The 21292-nt window shown below is 38.5% G+C and overlaps 2 protein-coding genes and 1 pseudogene across 2 annotated transcripts; 1 reads left to right on the forward strand and 2 right to left on the reverse strand.

Moving 5' to 3' along the window:
* Nucleotides 1-2700: 2700 nt before the first annotated feature.
* LOC106318125 lies at nucleotides 2701-4814 on the reverse strand (annotated as a pseudogene).
* A 71-nt stretch (nucleotides 4815-4885) lies between these two features.
* LOC106318124 (probable inactive serine/threonine-protein kinase lvsG) lies at nucleotides 4886-11879 on the forward strand. The gene is made up of 16 exons (XM_013755987.1): nucleotides 4886-5179; nucleotides 5267-5379; nucleotides 5458-7497; nucleotides 7664-7991; nucleotides 8097-8312; nucleotides 8422-8494; nucleotides 8581-8786; nucleotides 8891-8953; nucleotides 9283-9491; nucleotides 9570-9681; nucleotides 9787-10272; nucleotides 10359-10651; nucleotides 10735-10978; nucleotides 11072-11145; nucleotides 11225-11360; nucleotides 11524-11879. Exons 1-16 carry the CDS (start codon nucleotides 5045-5047, stop codon nucleotides 11674-11676), a joined length of 4881 nt encoding a protein of 1626 aa, XP_013611441.1. The 5' UTR covers nucleotides 4886-5044; the 3' UTR covers nucleotides 11677-11879.
* Nucleotides 11880-12058: 179 nt separating this feature from the next.
* LOC106319429 (protein GPR107) lies at nucleotides 12059-13754 on the reverse strand. The gene has a single exon (XM_013757748.1). The coding sequence runs from the start codon at nucleotides 13631-13633 to the stop codon at nucleotides 12305-12307; it is 1329 nt and encodes a 442-aa protein (XP_013613202.1). The 5' UTR covers nucleotides 13634-13754; the 3' UTR covers nucleotides 12059-12304.
* Between the last annotated feature and the right edge of the window lie 7538 nt (nucleotides 13755-21292).

Raw genomic sequence — 21292 nt, forward strand, 5'->3', positions numbered from 1 at the left:
ACAGGTGAAGAATCCAAAGAAAAACAAGAGAAAGAAGTGAGTCTTTTTCCGGTGATGGTGAGAAGCACCGCACACCAGAAAGGTACCGAACTACATAGACGGTGACGGCTCAAGTCAAAATATGGGAAGATGACAAAAAATATCTTAAAAGTTTTAATTTTCAAAAATATGAAAAAGATATAATACAATTTTGACGTTGAAACCGTTAATCTTAGAATTAATCAACAAATGCGTAGATGCAAAGTTATTGAAATTCAATAATCTTTTACGGTAGAGGTTCACTTCACTATTGACAAGTACTGTACACACAATAACACATTATTCAAAAAAACAAACGCAAAATATATTAACCTATCACCTACTACTACATAACACATTAAAAACACCAAATAATGCTCTTAACAAATAAAAACGACAAAATAATTACATTATCTAAAAAATCATGTTCTTAGCAATAATAAAACAATATTCCGCGCGCAGCGCAGACACCCCCCTAGTACACTATAAGTTTGAGTCTTGTGTACATAATTTTCTTGAGTTTTAAAACTGTGTAAACATGTACACTATAAATTCTAAGTACACATGGACATAGAATAATGTGTGCATTGTTTTACCATAACTCCAAAAGGTGGGTTCCTATGTCATTCCATGTATTTATTACTCATCAATTCTATTTGTTTTTACACATATATATCATTCTCATATATCTTAACATTTTTTTGTAGATGATTAATTGTCTTTATAGCTAGGTTGTCTACTTTATTTGTGTCTATGATTTATTGTCCATAGAGAAATCTTTAATAATATTCATGCATAAACTAGTTTCCCAGACATCATACATCTTCTTACGAATAAATTGAACAATTTACCAAACAAGAAACATGTTGCATATTTACAATAAAAAATCTCACTGTCCATACTCCCCAATCATCTTCCTTCTCCTCCCCGCACTCCATCATCAGTAGCACAGTCAGCTGCAACCAAAATTACACAATAAAAAAAAATCAATAAGCATATGAGATTATGTACACATGTACAACACAAACGTCATTTACGCTTGTGTTCATTTAAAAATTCATCATGTATTTAATTACAATAATTTATTAAATTAGCTTGATCTGCATTTGTTCTCCATGATTTGCATGATTTGCATTTGTTCTACTTGATCTGCATTTTGTTTGATCTGCGTTTTTTGATCTGCGTCACCTATTCGAAGTTGGATGAAATCTCTCTGGCATTTCGAGTATCATCATTACATATATTGTTCGGAAAAATCGCATGAAAAACCTTGAAATAGCAGTTATTGACACATTAAACCTTGACTTTTTTTGACCAGCATTTTAAACTTCAAGGTGACATTTGTTTCAAAAAAAACCTCTAACCTGGCTTACCTGTTCATCAAGTAAAAAACTGACCAGTTGTACAGGTAAATGTGAAGATGTATCAGTCTTTTTTCTGAAAAAAATAATTATTAAATTAAAAAAAAAGAAAAAAATTAAGAAAATTAAATAAAAGTTATCAGAAAACAAAATAAAATTCACAAAAGTAAATAAAATTCGAAAAATAAAAAAAAATCAGAAAATTAATTAAAATTTCAAAAACAAATTAGAGTTAATTAAAATACAGAAAACTAAATAAAAAATCCATAAATAAATAAGATTAAATCAAATACATAAAATTAAATAAAAATTCAGAAAAATAAAAAAATAAAGAAAAATCGTAAAACAAAAAAATAGAAAATTCGAAATAGTTTTTTTTAAATTACAAGATTATTTTTTATAGAAAATAAACATGTCATCATTGACGATAACAATTTCAAACATATCACTGATGATGATAGTGATTTCTCTCATCGTTATTGACATAGCTGTCGTCATGATGTCGAAAACTATCGTTAGAGATTTGCCAAAAATGACATTTTTAATGGTTATGAAAGAAACCACCATCATCATCATTTATATGTTTGAAATATTTGTTGTCAAGGAAGATATGTTTGTTTTCTTTTGAAAAAAATCTTGTAATTTTAACCAAATAACTATTTTGAAGCGCGTGAAGTTAAACACGTGGGGATTTGCCTTCGGACCACTTAAAAATGTGACACTGTATAATCGATGATTCGAGCCACTCACAAAAGAGTGAAGATCAGTTAGTAAAGTGAGGCGGTGTATTTTCTTTTGTCGCCAAGTGAGGCATTTATAAAGCATGGTGAAGTTTTTTGACTTGGAGAGGTATTGGCCACATGTGAGCAGCTTTTTGGAGATTGTGTTATTCTCCCAACCATACCATCTTTTCGACCATAAACATTGGTATCCGCATCTACCAAATGTCGGCGAGTGTAAAATTTTCTTATGTTCATTTCCAATAATTCTTCTTTTGTTTCTCTAATACAAAATTGTTGAAATTTGAGCTCGGACCAGGTGACATACGAGGAATAGTGTTCACAAATATACGAACGATAAAATTAATTGAATAATGTTAAAATCAATTAATTTGACTATTTTACCAAAAACAAAAAATCAATTAATTAGACTAGGTAGCTACTAAATCTCATTAGATTTGATCCATTGAATTGTAAAGCGACGACATGAAAGATAATTGATAATCATCACGTAGAAAATAATTATGAATCAAATCTAAGAAAATCATAACTGAATAATTTTTGTTTTGTACTATTTCTGTCTCTTTTTGTCCCTTGGAAGTAGTACAAACACTTAACCCAATAAGCTCTGTTATATATATACTGTTCTGTTCCTGCAATGAACTAGACCGGATCATGAATGATCCAAGAGGCTAAAAACAGAATCAATAAATTCAAACCAAAATACAAATATCAGATTCATGAAGCTAACTGTACTAAACTCACAAAACAGCTCTAGTCTTAACTATCTTTATCAAACATGTGATCAGTTATGTATAGCCACTAAAGGGACACTAAAGCTTCAACTTCTTGTTGGGTCTCGTCAACTTGGCATCTTCATCGACTGTGATCTGCTGCTTTCATAAAAGTTTACCCCACGCAGATATGAGTAACGGAATCCAGAAAGTAACAGACTTTATAAAAATTGTGTGGGGGAGAACGAAAAGCAAGTCGAAAGATGAGGTAAGGACAAAGGGTGCGAGGGAGATAACCTTGTGCTTTTTGTTTTTCTTCTTCTTTTTCTCTTCTTTTATCTTTTTCTTCTTTTTCTTTTTGCTTAGCTTAGTGTTCTCTATCTTATCGTCATCAGATGATACCTAAAACATGACGAAGAAGGCGTACGTAAGAACTGGTCCGTAGAATATATTCTCAAAGCTAGTAAAAAGAATCAGGTACCTCGACGTCTTCAAAGGAGGCAACGTGTTGGATTCTTCTTCCTGAAATCGAAGTCCCACCTGAGATCAGTAGAGTATCATAAAAGATTAAGCCTTCACATTCGATACTTACCAGAGCCTTAAGAAAACTCGTTCTGCCACATATATATATTCCCCAATAACATTAACGTTGTGGATTATTTCACACGGCACTGGCTTGGATAAAAGCAAATCTCTCTATGTTAGTGTGCTATGTTGTTTGCACCGAACATCTAGGAATAACATTATTCTGACGTTTGAAGTGAGCTAAACTTAGTCCACAGGCAAGCAGTCATTATGCATTTCATCTCAGGAATGCCAAACTACATATCCAAACTCTTTTGAAGCAACTATGAAATTAAGGAAAGCCAAAGGAATGCATCAACGCCCAATATTTATTTGCAACGATTTAGTGAAGTTTCAATACCACATACATCCTGCCCTAACATAAACTTTGAAACACAATTATACCCAAACATATAATATTTCCTGATGGATGCCACCCATAGTTTCTACTACATTATTCCACTTTTCACAGTTTTTCACCATTGAAGGGAGAGAATTGGGCTTGGTACCAATTCTCTTAACTAGAACTGAGCTACAATTTCGGAAGACCTTGTTCATATCCTAGCTCTCAAAGCTAATGTCCAACCAAAATACTAGAAAATCTATAATACCAGATAAGAAACAGAAGTGATTCTCCTTTTATTTAACGCTCTAGATAAATTTACAGAAGCGGACAGAGAACAAACTAAAGCAAATTACCGAAAATAATTACAATAACACCTTCATTACCAGTAACTTGCACTACCAGTAAGCTATTACAATATAGTCCTGCATTAGACTCAACAAGAACACCTTATCAGTACGTCAACAGATTATGCACAGCAACCTCAGCTCTCAGCTAATGCTGAGCTATCAACCGTGACTATAATCAACCAACAAACTCTTCAAGGCTAATTAAGTGGTCCTATACTATACTAACAAGAAGCCTTGTCGTCACAGGACGAGAACTAATCCTCTTTCGCTCCAATTCCAAAACTTTCAAACATACATCATCAAAGAGTCTTGTCTTAATGTAGTACTCACTCGAAGTAACGGAGGATCAATGGAAGACAACCCATTAGGATCTTGCAGCTTCCTTTCTAGAAACTTAGCTAAAGCCGCCGCTTTGTTCGTCTTTAAGGGTCCACCTGGATGAGCTAATCTGTATAGACATGACACATAGCAAAGTCGGAACTTCAGATTGAAAAGAAGAAAAAAGCCATAAAGGGTGAAAAAAAGAACCTGTGCAGCTGAGAGCGATAAGAGAAAGGAAGAGAAGCAAGTGGAGCGAATTTGCTTCCTCTGGGCTCTGAGAGCTCTCTCCTCATCTTCCGTCAGCTCCTCCATGCCTCCGCCTCCTCCCATTAAACCGATCAGAAACTTTCAAATATTTGACAAACCGAAAATCATACCGGACTATTAAACCGATCAAACCGGTATCGAACCAATTATGGAATAATTATTATTATATTTGGCGGTAACCGATTAAAACGCGGCGTTTTGAAGGGGAGGAATTAAGGAAACGCGGCGTGCTTGGCCGCGTTTGATTTGAGAAGGTCGCCGAGGTTGGTCGATCTTTCCCTAAGAAAAAAATATTGACGTCTCTCTCCAGATCGGAATCTCGTCGACATCAATAAGAATGCGAGGAAGATACTGAGATAAATAAAGGATGCGAGGTGAAGCAAGTGAAGTTTGCTTCGATTGCCTCGAGCAACGGATCAAGTCGGACTTCTCCGATCAGATCGTCTTCTCTTACGGCCTCTCCGATTCTCCGCTTCCTTTCGGATCCTCCGCCGTCGTTAAGGTAGTTCAGTATGCACAATTCATATGTAGATATCGATGGTGGGGGGTATTGGAATTTGAAGCTGATTCGAGTGGTGATTTTGTGTAGGTTTCTGACTCTAGCGAGGAGGGAGTTTCAGCTTCTGATTTTGATTCTAGTTCATCACAGTTCGTTTTGGAGTATCTCCGCAAGGAAGAACATGGTTGCTTAGCCAACTACGTGTATGTTCAATCTTTTTCTCCTTGGCTAAATACTTGAATCTTCTCATATTTGTGATTGAGTAAACTTCCTTTTTGTAGTGAAAGACCTGGGAATTCAAACGATGATGTTGAATGTGATGAGAATTTGGATTGTTCACACTCTAAGGCTACGAAAGATGATGACAGGGAGTTAGGCTTAGGCACAGAGGACATCACTTGCGAGTCTTCAGGTAGTTTTCCAAGCAGGAGAGCGTTGGCTGCACTTTTACCAAATGCTCAGATTAGCAAATGTTCGGCCTCTCATCTTCAAAAGCTTGCTTTTAGTTTCCTTTCTGAGTGCCCGGAAGATTATATTTTAGCCTCTCTAAATCGCCTGATTGGTGGAGAGTCATCTGGACAAGAAACTAAAAGTTTCCTTAGGCTTATTGGGTTACCGTTGTTAGAAGAGGAAAGCGATGTTCCATGTCTCAGGCATCCAAATCTGTCGCCGGTTCTAGGGGTTCTGACATCATCTGATTGTTTGGTCTCAGTGCTCCCCAAATCCCCATTTACGTTGGAAAATGTTCTCTACTACAGTCCTAATGCTTTAAAGTCAGAGTGGCATAGAAATTTTATTATATATCAGCTGTTGTCTGTGCTAGCTCACTTGCATGGTTTGAAGATCTCCCATGGGGACATTCGTCCTTCAAACATTTTCTTGTCAGATTCGTTGTGGAGTTGGTTAAAGATCTATAGCAAGCCTGATAGAGGTTCTGGAGATGCCAATTCATCTACTTCAAGAAAAAGTTTGTGTGTAGAGGGTTGTTATTCTTCTGCCCTTTATGCTGATTTTAAAATTTCTTCACATTCGGACTGGCAGACTATCTTTGATAAATGGTGGAAGGGAGAGGTAAGCAATTTTGAGTATTTACTCTTCTTAAACAAACTAGCAGGCCGAAGGTGGGGAGACCACACATTTCATCCAGTAATGCCATGGGTCATAGATTTCAGCAAAAAACCTGGAAAAGATAGTGACTCAGGCTGGCGGGATTTAAGGAAAAGCAAATGGAGATTGGCAAAAGGAGATGAGCAGTTAGATTTTACCTATTCAACATTTGAGATTCCGCATCATGTTTCAGATGAATGTCTGTCTGAGTTGGCTGTTTGCAGCTACAAAGCTAGGAGACTGCCACTGAGCGTCCTGCGTAAGGCAGTTCGATCTGTGTACGAGCCTAATGAGTATCCCTCTGATATGCAAAGGCTTTATGATTGGACCCCTGACGAGTGCATCCCTGAGTTTTACTGCGATTCCCGCATCTTCTGCTCTCTTCATCCTAGTATGTCTGATTTGGCTGTACCTCCATGGGCAAGCAGCCCCGAGGAGTTCATTAGATTGCATCGAGATGCTCTGGAAAGCCCCCATGTTTCATCTCGATTACATCATTGGATTGATATTACTTTTGGTTACAAAATGTCGGGACAGGCTGCTATTACTGCAAAGAATGTTATGCTGTCTTCATCTGAGCCAGCAGTACCAAGGTCGGTTGGACGCCGTCAGCTTTTTTTTCGGCCTCACCCGGTGCGCCTGCGTTTTTCCCGCGAGAAGGAACAAAGTAGAAATGAACAAGAAATGCATACGTTTCATGGCTTTGGGGTGGACAACAAGAGGTCTGTCATCCTCGAAGCTGATGAGTATTTGGAAGAAACGGAAGAGGCATCTGCATTTTCTGAACACGCATCACATCTAAGTCCTCAATATCACCTTTATCAAAACTTGGATGAGTCTCCTTTGCATGAATCTTGTAGTGAAAACACTAAAAAAGGTGATACTAGTCTTTCTGGAACTTCAAGAAACAAAGGCGTACCATCCGGTATATGTTTGAATTATCTTCTGGAGCATATAGACGTGCGAGACGAAGTTTCTATAGAACCTCAGGAGTTGTTACTATGGCGGCAAGATTTCTGCCTAGGAAAGGACATCGCAGGGGATATTTTCTCTATTGGCTGTGTCTTGGCGGAACTTTATTTGATGAGGCCGTTATTTAACTCGGTGTCTCTGGCTACTTATTTAGAAGGTGGTGACTTACCAGAATTAATCAAGGAACTTCCTCCTCTTACTAAAGTACTTGTTGAAGCTTGCATTGAACGAGATTGGCGAAGGTATATTGTCTCCCCTTTTTTTGGGTAAAGCCTGGTCATCTTTGATACTTCACTGGATTTATGACTCTCTGTGTGCTACATGCTGATAAAAAAATGTAGTAACACGTTTCCTCCTTTTTAGATGTGTGACTGACTCTTTACTTTCTCTTCCTTTCGAAAAATTTAGGAGGCCGTCAGCAAAGAGTCTTTTGAACTCTCCGTATTTCTCAGCCACAGCGAAGTCAGCTTACTTGTTTGCTGCTCCACTTCACCTTTTGGCCAAAGGTGGAACACGCTTGTATTATGCTGCTAGTTTTGCCAAAGAGGGGGCCTTAAAAGCAATGGGATCATTTGTGGCAGAGATGTGTGCTGCGTACTGCTTGCCACTGGTGACGTCACTTCTATCTGACAACGAGTGTGAATGGGCTTATGTACTTATCAAAGAATTCACAAAATATTTGACACCAGTGGCTGTGCAAAGACTTGTCTTGCCTTCTATCCAGAAGATCTTATTGGTACGTATAGTTTGTTGGTTACAAATGGAATCTGTTAATGTACTTACAAGATCAGCTTACTGTTAAGTTCAATTATTGTCTCCTGACGTAGTATCATATGCTTAGACGACAGGTTACTCGCATTTGAAAGTTTCTCTTCTTCAAGATTCGTTTGTGAGGGAACTATGGACTCAAATTGGAAAGAGAGTATACCTTGAAATGATTCATCCACTAGTCATATCAAACTTGTATAATTCTCCGGACAAGATTTCGGCTTCTGCAGCTTCTGTGCTGCTGATTGGTTCCAGCGAAGAGCTTGGCGTCCCTGTTACAGTCCATCAGGTGAGACAAGATTTCCTGTTCTTGTCAAAATTATTTTTAATATACCTTTCAGCTGGTATGCTGTGTTTCAGAAATTCTGATTTGGATGCTGACTTTTCCCTCAATACAGACTATACTGCCTCTGATTAATTACTTCGGAAAAGGAATATGTACTGATGGGGTTGAGGTGCTGGTTAGAATTGGTACTCTCTATCTGTTGGTTTAAGCAACTTAGCTCTACATAGAAGATTCATATTAGCCAATTGATTGTTATGTTGTAACTTTTCAGGGAGACTGTTGGGCGTGAACTACATTGTCAAACAAATGATGCCATTGCTTGAACATGTTGTTTGCTTCTGTATCGATCTTTCTTCTATGAAAAAACCAGAGCCTGTCCATAGTTGGTGTTCTTTAGCACTGACTGATTGCCTAATCACACTCGATGGTCTAGTTGCTCTTATACCAGACGAGTTACTCATACATGAACTAACCAAAGTATGTTACAAAAAATTTCAATTTCAATCTCTTATCTTTATCATAGTTTTATGTTAACTGCTTATCTTTTCGTCTGTTGTTGTGGCTTGTCTATCATCACATAGGGTCGGTTGTGCCTACACGTAAGAATACTTATGCAGAAAAATCTAGAGTTGCGAGTCCTTCAGGTACTCTTGATATTCTTTCTTTGTTCTTCTATTTTCTTTATCAGTACATTTGAGGGAGGTGTGAAGGATAATCATGTATATAATCAAGATGTACGACCTGGTTAAGGTGTCACTGAGTGTTTCACTGTAAATGATGAAAGAAAATAGTCTCCAAAAAATAATATTTAGCTAGATTTGTAAGGGCTATGTACTAGTATTATTTCTGTAGGTATTTCCACCGCGAGGCATGCACCAATGCCTAATTTATAACATCTATCAGTACACCTCTTTTCTGCTCGTTGCAAGTATATGGAGCTTTCTTTTCAATGTTGTTTTCTTCGATGTTCCAGTTTGCTGCAACTTCCCTGATGTCAATTTGCCAGCGGATTGGACAAGAGTTGACTGCATTGCATGTTCTACCGCAGTTGAAGGAGCTTTTCGATGAATTTGCTTTCTCTGAGAAAAGTACTGATGTATCTGACTCTTTAAACTCGAAGATCAGGACTACAGAAAAAAATCCCCATTCAGAATCTCCAATCAAAAGCCGTATGGATCTTGTGTGCGTGTTTCACCTGATACATCGGTAAATAACTTTTGTGTGATTCCATTTTATGTCCTAACACTGTAGGAATGACAGGTTGCTTCTGTATCCTTCTTTCGCCTCACTTCTTGGTATGGAGAAATTACGTCAGGGCTGTCCAACCTGGCTACTACTCGAGCAATATCTGCTAAAGCATCATAACTGGAAGGTATCCTTTCTTCATATACGTTCTTCTGGTTTTTGTGCAATAATATCTGATATATAGACATCCATAGAGCTATAGTCATTTATCACTGAATCTATTGTGATTCAGTGGGAATACACAGGACGATCCTCTCGATATAATATGGAAGCCAAGCCTGTGCTAAGCAAGGGCCCTGCGTCTAAGCACACTCCTAAGACATTGCTCAATGGATCTGGACGGGTGGTTCCCCAGTCGCAGGGCTTAAGAAACTCCAAGCATTTAAAACCTCATATACATGACCCAGTTGAAGGACAAGAAGAAGTATTAAGCCCTTTGGTGCATGAACCCTGGTCATGGTTTCCTAGTCCAGTAGCTTGTTGGGATGGACTTGACATTGGACGTTTTGGAAACCCCAAAGATGAGCAACGATGGAAAATTAGAGCATCTGTTTTGTCTTCAGCGCATGCCCATCGCGGAGCTCTAAGATCTTTAGTGGTTTCTGAAGATGAGTGTACAGTTTTCACCTCAGGTATTGATCCAGGGTTCAAGGGAAGTGTTCAGAAGTGGGAACTAGCAAGCTTAAGCTGTGTCTCTGGTTATCATGCCCATGAAGAGGTTGGTTCCCTGGCTTACTAAAGCTTTTCTTCAGCGCCAATTTATTCAAAATAGAAAGCATCTAATTTTTTTGTTGTATATTTTAGGTTGTTAATGACATCAGTATTTTGTCTTCCACCGGAAAGATAGCATCTTGTGACGGAACAATACATGTGTGGAACAGCCAAACCGGGAAACTAATATATTTGTTCTCCGAGTCACCTGCGGATCAAGATCAAGCTTCCTCATATCTGTCATCAAACAATAATTCCAATCAGTCTAATAGACATGTGTCACATGGGTTATCAAATGGGATATTCGATGGAAACATGTATACATGTATGCATTATTTAGAGTACATGGATCAGCTTGTTGTCGGAACCGGATCCGGAGCCCTCAGGTAAAACAGTATCCACTTCACTAAAAAGTCATAACATTTAAGCATTAGAGATAATATGCAATTATTTCCACTGTACAATTCAGGTTTATAGATCTAGCAAGAGGCCAGAAGCTTCAACTTTGGAGTGGAGAATCTTTTGAATCTGGGTCTACTTCTCTCGTATCTGCTCTTTGTTCAGGAGGATCTCATACAAAACAAGGAGACGGAGCATCAGTGTCACCTTCTTGGATTGCAGCTGGTTTTAGCTCTGGCCAGTGTAGGCTATTTGACTCGAGGGAAGGTGGGGTTATTTCCTCCTGGAGAGCTCACGACGGATATGTGACCAAGGTGAACTAAGTTCTCATTCCTCCCAAAACGATATAAGTTCCTAAAACCAATAGGGCTTTTTCTCATCTACGAACGTTGTCTTCTTTCTTGCAGTTAGCGGCACCTGAGAGCCATTTACTTGTGTCCAGCTCTCTTGACAAAACCCTACGTATCTGGGACTTGAGGAAGTGAGCAAAACAGTCATCACAGTTTTCTTTTGTAAGTTTACATGTAATAACAACGGGTTTGTTTTTTGTGGTAAAACAGGAGCTGGACACCAGAGCCTTTTGTTGTTAAAGGACACAACGACGGTGTTTCAGGTTTCTCCATCTGGGGGAAAGACGTTATCTCCATCTCAAGAAACAACATTGGGGTTTTCTCACTGTCAAAGTCTCAAGACGAGGTAGTTTCTCACTCCTTATCGAGATTTCCACGTTAATGAGTTAAAAACCAAACACGCGTTGATCAATTTTGCTACATTGCCTGAACAAATATTAGAAATTATAGAATTCCTGGTGAAATCAAGATAAAGTATGTGAGGATGATAGGTTTTGTTCAATTGTCAGGACGAGCAGCAGCAGCGGATTATACCACAGAAACTGTATATGGCGGAAAAGGGAGGAAGAGTGAGGTCGGACTTATCGACCATTTGTGTTTTACCATTCTCCAGGTTGTTCATCGTTGGAGCACATGATGGTTACTTGAGAATCTGTTGTTGAATGAAACTACAATGCGAAATATATATTACCATATAATTGCTTTTACAAATTATGTTGCCTCTCTAATTTTTTTTTTTGTCTTCAAGTTCAAGGAGACGAAGAGTGTACTGGTTTGTCTATACGGTGTATGTTATGTTCTCTGTTTTTACAAGAGAAACTGTTTGTAGTTCTTCTCTGCTAACAAAAACAAACAGTTTTTTCTTCTTATTTTGGATTTTGGCCATTGTAAGACTACATTAATCTATAATCGGTCAATTTATCGTATTAAACTAAAAGCTAACTAGTGATAAATTTGATTAAGGAGCTAGACATCAATTGAATTGGTCCCTTCTAAGAACTTAGTAAGTAAAGTCAATGAGACGACGATTTTTTGAAAAAGTGATTGAAAGTTGAAACACATCATCGCATTTTGAATGAGCACAAACGATAAACTGTGAAGAAAACTATATAAAAGCGTGGAACATCTGTAGCAATGAAATTTCCATGTAAAAGAAAGAACAAAATTTAACAGAAAAAGAAAGTTGCAATATCAGACGACTTTAACATAGAACTCTGTCTTCACAGAGCTTTCATCAACACATAAAAAGAATAAATCTCCCGAGTCCTTACCCATAAAAATCCTCCAATTTCAAAGCTCAAACTCATCATCTCTAAGAGCCAAAGCAGCAGCTTCTTCTTCATCATCATCAACAGCAAAGTACTCATTCTTCTCCTCAGGCCTAAACATATAAAACATAATCACATAGAACACCAAACTCACAATCTCCTCCGCTGCAAAGCTCACCCACTGGTACTTATAAGCCGCAATCGTCTTCAACGCAAACACAACAATCCTCGTGAAGTAAAGATACCCAATGACAACAATGTAAAACTGCCTAAACAACGTCAGCTTCGACAAGTTCCTCGCAGCTTTCCCATCTGTCTTCGATGTCTCCCTCAACGATCGAATCGACCATACAATAGGGAAGATAATCGCACAGCAGCAAATGATATCAACCAACAAGAACACTTGGTTCCACGTAACCCAATCTTTGATAAAAGGTCCAGTCTCACCGATCACAATCGAAGCGATATTGGCTAGCACCTGAAGCGGGATCACAATGATCAACACGTTCTTCTCCTTCTCCTGCAAGAAGGGCTTCAAGAATGACCATCCCGTTCCGATCAAGATAATCACAGTGAATAGAAGAACAACACGGATGAATTGGAAGATGTAGAAGAGTATATCCCAGCCATGAGGCGTCCCCGTGATCTTCACGTAATGCTTATCCTCTGCCGCGCAGATCAGATTCAACGATTTGATCAGAAGCAGCCCCGCCATGAGGAGATGGATCCGATGCACAACTCTCTTATTCGTCCAGCAGGTATAGCTCCAGTAACCTAAAAACGCCACGTAGCAGAGGAAGAAGAAGGAGTAGAGAGACGGCAGCTGAGTGGCTCCCGCGGGGAGATAGTCCTTAGATCCGTTGGGATCTTTGTTATACATCTCCGTGCGAACCGCCATGGAGACCTTCGTCTCCGGGACGCAGTTCGCGAAGAAGAGAGAGTACTCGTTCGGGGAAGTGACCGGGTACGAGTGGTTGAACCGCGAGTTCGGCGGAGGGGAGAGATCTCGGAACGTGAAGAGGTGCGTGACGTAGTGGGAATCGAGGACGCAGAATCGAGCGTTCTGCTGCATCTCGAGGAGGACCTGGAGGAGGGACTCTTCCGAGAGGAGGAAGAATCCGAGCCGCGACGGGTCGGGGTTCGGATCTGAGGAGGTGGAGACGACGGAGACCGAGGAGACCGAGACGGTGACGTGGCCGGTGTGTGTGAATCCGAATTTTTCGAAGAGGATCATGGGGCGGGCGTCGTCGGAGATTACGAGGGATTTGATCTCGGCTGTGGAAGGTGGGATCACGGCGAGGAACGCGACGGAGAAGAGGAGGATGGCGATTGCAGGGGGCATTTTCGTCATTGTTGTAGTTGAGAGGCAGAGGCGTGTGGGATCGGGATCGAATAACCGTCGGCGAATTTTGATTTTTAGAGTTATATAGTCTTCAGTCTATCTCAGATCTGAGACAAATGTATGCGTCATTTTAATTATACTTTCCAACTATGTATAGAAATGTTTATTTTACTTGGATTAATTAATAGTCTTTAATTGGACTAGGTCAGCATCATGCGCTGCGTGAAATTGTATAAATTTTTTTATGTTTCTTTGTAAAACAAAAAATTAGAAAACATCATTTTTACGATATACTTCATCCGTATTTAAATATTAATTTTTTGGATTTTATTTTTGTATTTGAAAGATTCATGTTTTAAATTTTAATTATGCACTTTGTTTTAAAACTGAAACATAAATTAAAATCTAAAAATATGAATAATAGAACTCTATATATTAAGAATCAAGTAAAACTAAAAACAAAGCTAAAATATAGAAGATAAACGTATGTATTTAATTAAGCCCTTTCTCAAAAAAGTATGTATTTAATTTTTATTAATATGTGTGCAAATCATATGTATTTGATTTTTATTAATATGTGTGCAAATCATAAAACATTAATCTTTCAAATACGGAGTGAATGAAATTTTAGATGGCGTGGAATTATGAGGGGGATCACATGTATGCTATGTGCTTATATGCAAGAATACCATACAACTCATTTTTGTTGCATAAAATAACTCATATTTCTGAGAAGATATTACCATCTTATTCTTCAGTAATCTCAAATAATATATATGGGATTAGCCTGTTTAAATTATAAGTTCTATTTATAATTTAACTAAATATTTACTTTTTTTTATAGGAAATTAGACTGTACCATAAACAATTTTTTTTTATAATTTACCATCTATCTAATTCACTTAAATGATTAAGATACACCTTATATAATGGCTCTGATTGGTGATATACATTATTAAATTTAAGATGTAGTATGTATTGTAATTCAATGTAATTTGCAGTAAAAATTTAAAGAGATGTATAACGCAACTGGAGAACATGCATCCAAATAATGCACCTAGGGATAAATCCAAAGGAATTATTTATTGGGTGCAGTAGTGGTCATAAAAACTAAATCAACATGAAAGAAATTCGAACTCAAGATATTATGGGGGCATAGACTGATTTTTACCATTTGATCCACTAAAACTTGTTGAACCAAGTATTGATGAGTCCCAAGAGTGATGAAGCCGGTACGAGATGAAGACAAACCACAAGATTACTAAACCGGGATGAGACTTGGGAAATACAAGATTGAGAATCGAAGTGGTTGCAAGACCATGCAAAAAAAATAAGGAAAGAAGATCTCATGGATATTTGGTATGATTGAGTATAAAAAGGCAGTTTGGAAAAAGGATTGGATGCGCTTTTGAGATAAACAAAGATAGGGTTTTGGGTTTGAAAGCGAGAGAATTGTAAGGGTAGATCCTTAGGTTGTGATTCTCACGTTTTGAGGTGCTAGGAATTGATCAGTCTAGATACACGGCTGTGTGTGATATAGTAAAACTAATTAAACAAGTCTGTTGAGATTGTTTAAGTGATTCTTAATAAAAGTATTTTGAAGTGATCACGAGTTCTTGGAAAGATTACTATAGTTGTTCCGGTTCTTGGTTTTTCAAAACTTTAGTACTTTACATGTAAAATTTCCAATATCAATAAATTTGTGGGTGCACTTGTAATCACAAGTCCTACTGTGACTTCGTCCCTAGGTAAATCCAAATTTAACATTGTAAGCATATTTTTTTACTTGATATATATGATAATTATTTTGTAATTAATCTATTCTATTAAAACTGAAATACAAAATAAGACTTGCTTATTTTTAAGTGGATTCTTACAGATATTCATTCTTTCTTAACTAACTCTAACTTCATTTATTGTCTTTTCTACTTCATTTATTACAAAAGTACAAAACATAAACTTACATATTTTCAATTGGTTTATTATATTTTTACATCCCTTTTCACTTTTCCAAACTACTTCATAAATTACATTTACCATAATAACTCGACATCATTTATTCTACGTGTTAACCTTAATAATTTCACAAGTTTGAATGATATAGTTTTATTCGTGACGATAATTCAAACTGGTTAACAAAATATTTTTTTTTTTACAGATTTAGTTATATATGGGCATTCAGGTACATGCTCGAGTACATATCGGTTTTTCGGATATTAGTTTTTTTTTGTTTTTTTTTTAAATTAAAATATGTTTAAATATAATAAATTTCTGGTGAGGTTCGAATACGATTCTTCTATGTCTGGGTAGGTTCGTAAAAACCTAAAATTAGACAAATAATTTATATGTTTAAAAATGTCACTACGCTATTTATAGAAAAGTAAAAACCAAATTCTCACGCCCAAAAACCGAAATCCACGCGGACGCGCGGATCAATCTCTAGTAAAAGTATATGTTTCATCACTTTGTAGATGGAAAATGCTAAGAACTTTCACTACAAGATATCCAAAACTAATTTTTTTTTTAAATTTGATCATGTGTGGGTAGTGACTAAGGATGTCCCAAAGTTTATAAAAAATATCAACATTGGTATCCATATACTCTTAACACCGAAGTGATACTTTCAGCTCTCCGACATCACAATCTCCAAGAATGCCTTCATTTTCAATTAATTAAAGGAATGAAGATGAGGGATCAAATTTATTACAACATCCTATTGGATCGGGAAAAGTAAAACGTAAAAGGATGACTACCGAAGGTGATAATTCAGCCGTTGATACTTTGATATCATCAAACGAACAAAAACTTGATTTTTAAAAGAAAGTGCAACAAACAAGAGAAAAAGTTATGAGATGATTGAATTATGAATGCAATTGTAAAACCCGTATTTTCCGAAATAACTTAAATAAATAAGAAGTCTAAAATTTCTATTTATTACTTCGCAAAAGTCAACTCTAAAGTCGTAAATCTAATAAATAGTCATAAATCCAAATAACATAATAAATCTCGAAAATATCTATAAAAGTATAAAATCCGCAAGTCTGAAAAAGACAGAAATAAAAATTCCAAAGCACCAGCTCGATAGCAATCACTCCTACTCGTCACTCTCATCTGAAAGGGGAAGGAAAAGAGGGGTGAGTAATAGGGGAGTTACTCCGTGAGGTATGGGATGCTAAACACGCAAACCACTGACTTGAGTAAATAGAACTCCCACTATGGAAGTTTAGCTCTAACATGAGCAAACAAGATGCCTAAAGCATCACACAACGCAAACAATGCGATGATAGCATATAGCTAGTCCATACACCCCGCATCTCCTCATACGGATATATATATACATACGCTGCGTCGCTAGTACAGTCTGTCTCTGTACCCCCGCCCTCCAAAGCTGCGTCGAATGCAAACGTCTATGCACCCACGCCCCACACAATCTGCGTCGCTAGCCCAGACGTCTCTGAGCCCCCGCCCACCAAAGCTGCGTCGCTAGCCCCTAATCATAACTATGTATACATACATATATATATCGCATCTCTTAACATCAATCACACAATCAAATCAACGGTTGAATCCTCTAGACCCCTAGTTCCCGTTTACAATGAATGAACTGACTAACAATCAAGACTCAAATAGACTCAATTCAAACAGACGGATCATGATTCAAAATCTAAACTACGATAGAGAGAATTCTACGCTGGTACGGGATTTACGGAATAGACCCTCACCTTTGCCACAATCGGAGATGGACCAGAAAATTTTCAGAATTGGACATGCTTCGCCTAACAAGACTCGACCAAGTTTACCATGAATTACTCGTTGCACAAGTCTCACCTAAATCATATGATTTCACCATGCACAATATACGATTAGGTTTTATGCTACAAATGTTGCTTGCTATACAAGGAATGGAGAAGGGATCACTTAGCTATCACGGCTTGGGGTAACGTTAATGGATCTTGCACTCTGACGATGTGGGCTCCATCTATGGTGACTAAAGACTCACGGCTGTACAGATCTACGACCGGTGGTGGTGAGGAACATGGTGGCTCTGCCTCAAACGCCCTCTCTCCCTCTCGGCTTATGCTCTCCATCTCACGGATCTGATATGTAACAACAACGCAACGGACGTGACGGCAGGTAACGAGTCTGTGATACCGTGGGCTGCTCCTCCGGTGATGAACCATGGCTCCGTTGGGATGCGGTGAGATGGTTCACGTTGGTGGTGGTGATGGTGGCTCGGGCTTGCTCGCGATCTCCCTCTTGACTTTGCTCTCGTCATCAACGCACATGGTAATGGATCCAGTGACTCATCTCTTAAGCTCTCGGATCTGGCGTACCACCAACAATGGTGGCTTTGATCGCAAGAAAACATGAGTGGGGGTGAAGAGAAGAACAAATAATCACGAGGTGGGTTGACGGCTTGACGTATATTTTAGGGTTACACAAATATATACGCCCACGATTTAGTTAATGAGATTGGATTTGGGTTTCACACATAATTGTTTTAAATTAAACCATACCGGTTTAACAAAACCGGGTCGTTACAGCAATATAAAGCTGATTTCTAATATATATTGGCTGACAAGGGGCATACAATTTTTTTTTTTACCATGAGCACTTAGCGGCTGCTGCAAAATGAGCTTTGGCCCTCTCCCGACCTTCCTCAAAACTGACACATGGACCACACCATGGAAGTCTGATACACTGATGATAAAATAACTGCAATCAACTGCTCCAATTCGCTCCACCGAAGGATACAGTCCAATGTACGTCGGTTTAAGTTGCTTCAGCTTATGAGTCGTAAGTCCTCTAAAATATCATCATTTTTAGGTACACTAGATCGCCCATATGTAACTCCAAATCCTTACAGCGGTTAGCTGCATAAATCCTCCGCCGCCATGGGCTTCCCAAAGCCAATCCTTGAGCATGTCCATTTGCTATACCATCTCTTGAACCATTAATAGTTCTAACTCACGTCACTCCCTCACTTTGGTCCAACAAAGTGGTATACGACATGGTCTACCATAAATAGCCTCATACGGTGTCATCTCAATGCTCGAACGATCGTTGTCGATGTAGGCAACCTCTGCTAGATGTAATGCTTTCCGAGCTTCCATCCCACTGTAAGACGCAATCCCTGAGCATGTCCTCTAAGTATGAATAGTTCTCTTTGATTAACCATCTGTATGCTGATAATAAGTTGTATTCCTGTGGATCTTTGTCCCAAGTTCCTTCTGAAAGACTCCAAAAATGTAGACATGAACTTCGAATCCCAATCCGATACAATGTTGACATCCATGAAATCTCCCAAACTCAATAACATAGGTCTGCTCCAACTAATTAGCTCTGAACGTCTTCTTAATTACTTAGGAAATGGGCTGATTTCGTAAGTCTATCCATAACTACCCATGTGGCATCCTTTCCACATATGGTGATTTAAAATCCAATAACAACGTCCATAATCACCATGCCTTATTTCCACTCCCGCAAAAGCAAGCTCAAAAATAACATGATAGATAACTGATTCTCTGACATAACCATCTGACATGTCTGGCACTGTGACGCAATGAAGCTACAATTCTCGTCATACTAGACCAATTATAGTTAGCACTTCATATCTTTGTACCTCTTGGTGTTCCCGGTGGGTAGAGAAACACGAGTGATGTATTTGTTTTAAGATCCCTTTTCTTAACAGCTTATCGTTCAACACACAGCTCGGTTTTGGTATAGGTACATCCCGCTCAACGCTTATGATATCCAATATTCCCAATCTCGATCGTCTTACAAAGCCATAACGCTAACATGCGCTTGGGTATCCTCCATAGCAAAACTGCTTGCTCCAAAGTTCCAAGGCCATCTTTCTCTCCATCGACAGTATTGGCACACAATCTGAGACTAGCAAATATCCCAGTAAACTCATGAACCTCTTTGGTTCCTGATACGTCGCTCATGTGCCTACCCAAGGCATTTGTCACCTGGTTGTCTTTACCAGATGGTATGCAATATCCAAACTGTAGCCTGCTACCAACTCAATCCAACTGCACTGTCCAAGTACAAGTTTTAATGAATGAAGATATATTTCAGCCTCCAATGATCCCATAGAATCTGAACTTCCTTCATGTACAATTACAATCTCCAAAACTATAACGCAAATACCACTGCAGCCACTACGAATCATGAATATGGTAGTGGGTCTCGCGAGGGCTCAACTGATGCAATGTATATAGAATGACTTGATCATCATGCATCAATACACAATCCGCAAACGCTCATCATGCTCTCTCTACTCCAAGAATAACTCAATGGGGTCGTTGATGAGTACAATCGCGCACTTGTCCAAGTGTTCGCGAAAGACATCATTCATAAGCTTCTCAAATGCCATCGGTGCATTCGTCGATCCAAAATGATATCACCAAAACTCATAATATCCATAACATATATGGAAACCCACATTCCATACATACTCCTCAACTATAGCAATCTGATGATGTCCTGATGCCAAGACAACCTTCAAGAACCGTGAACCTCCATGCAGTTAATTCAACAACTCATCAATATGATGGTTACCATGTTCAAGTCTATGTAGTCGATACAAAGCCTGAAAACTCCCATCATTTTTTTCTTTACAAACAACACTGGTGCTCCCCACGGCGAATTACTTGGCCTAAATAAATCTCTTGTCTGATGAATCTTCCATATGTTCTTTCAGCTCAGCCATCTCTGCTGGCGCTAATCGGTATAGAACTCGTGAAACCGGTGCTATCCCTCACTCCAACTAGATCGTAAGAACATCTCCTCTGGCTGGTGACAGCCCTTCCAAGGCCTCAAATACATCTCCATACTCTGAGATAACTAGAAGATCCTGCAACTCATGTTGACCATCGAAATGATCACCAAAATCCATTTACTCCCCATATCCAATAACTCCTCTGCATGTAGCATGTATGCAAATAAAATCTGCTCTGCTCCAGAAATGTGAACTCTTGCCCTCTGGAAATCCAACAGTACTCGATGTCGTGATAACAAGTCCATCCCGAGAATGATATCGCAAAACAAAACTCCATCTTTAACGAGTCTATGAACCAATCGGCCCTCCAAGCATAACTGGTACACAGCAATCAATATAAATAGCTCCCAACGTTACTATGTCAGCTGTCCGAACTGACACATCTCTGAAATGATCAACACTGCCAAAAACTGGAAAACATACCAAGTGTAACTCCGATATAACACAAAGCAAGTTGTCGCACCCCAATCCAAAAGCGATCCCCCACAATTTTAAAAAATAATCATGCCTCCATGGCAGTAACTCTACTCATACACACGAATAACACATTCCAACTCATGGCTCACATCTCATACCACATAATCTCCAATAACGAAAAATCGTGGAGAGATGGCTTGAAGTTTGGGTGGTGGCAACAACATCACACATCCACATGCGGCCAATCTTTGAACACGGCTGACGAAACTGATACACACCTGAGCAATCTATCAAACTGTGACATCATCCATCTCTCGAACATCTAGCTGAATCCTGTTAGCTAGAGAGCGGATGACGATGATAAACTCATCGTCAATAAAAAGGCAATTGGGTTAGAAGTTACTGAACGAAAAGGTGCTGTATTTTTCTTTCTTTAAAACTCCCAAATCACCAGATTCAAAAATCTT

Source organism: Brassica oleracea, chromosome C9 (assembly GCF_000695525.1).
Source record: "Brassica oleracea var. oleracea cultivar TO1000 chromosome C9, BOL, whole genome shotgun sequence".
NCBI classification, from domain to species: Eukaryota; Viridiplantae; Streptophyta; class Magnoliopsida; order Brassicales; family Brassicaceae; genus Brassica; species Brassica oleracea.

Excerpts from the sequence above, each read along its gene's own strand:
- LOC106318124 (XM_013755987.1), top strand. The coding sequence starts at position 5,045 with ATGCGAGGTGAAGCAAGTGAAGTTTGCTTCGATTGCCTCGAGCAACGG. Across the intron at positions 8,313-8,421 it reads TCCCTGTTACAGTCCATCAG|ACTATACTGCCTCTGATTAA; the intron begins GTGAGACAAGAT and ends CCCTCAATACAG. Across the intron at positions 11,361-11,523 it reads TGTCAAAGTCTCAAGACGAG|GACGAGCAGCAGCAGCGGAT; the intron begins GTAGTTTCTCAC and ends TTCAATTGTCAG.
- LOC106319429 (XM_013757748.1), bottom strand. The coding sequence starts at position 13,633 with ATGACGAAAATGCCCCCTGCAATCGCCATCCTCCTCTTCTCCGTCGCG.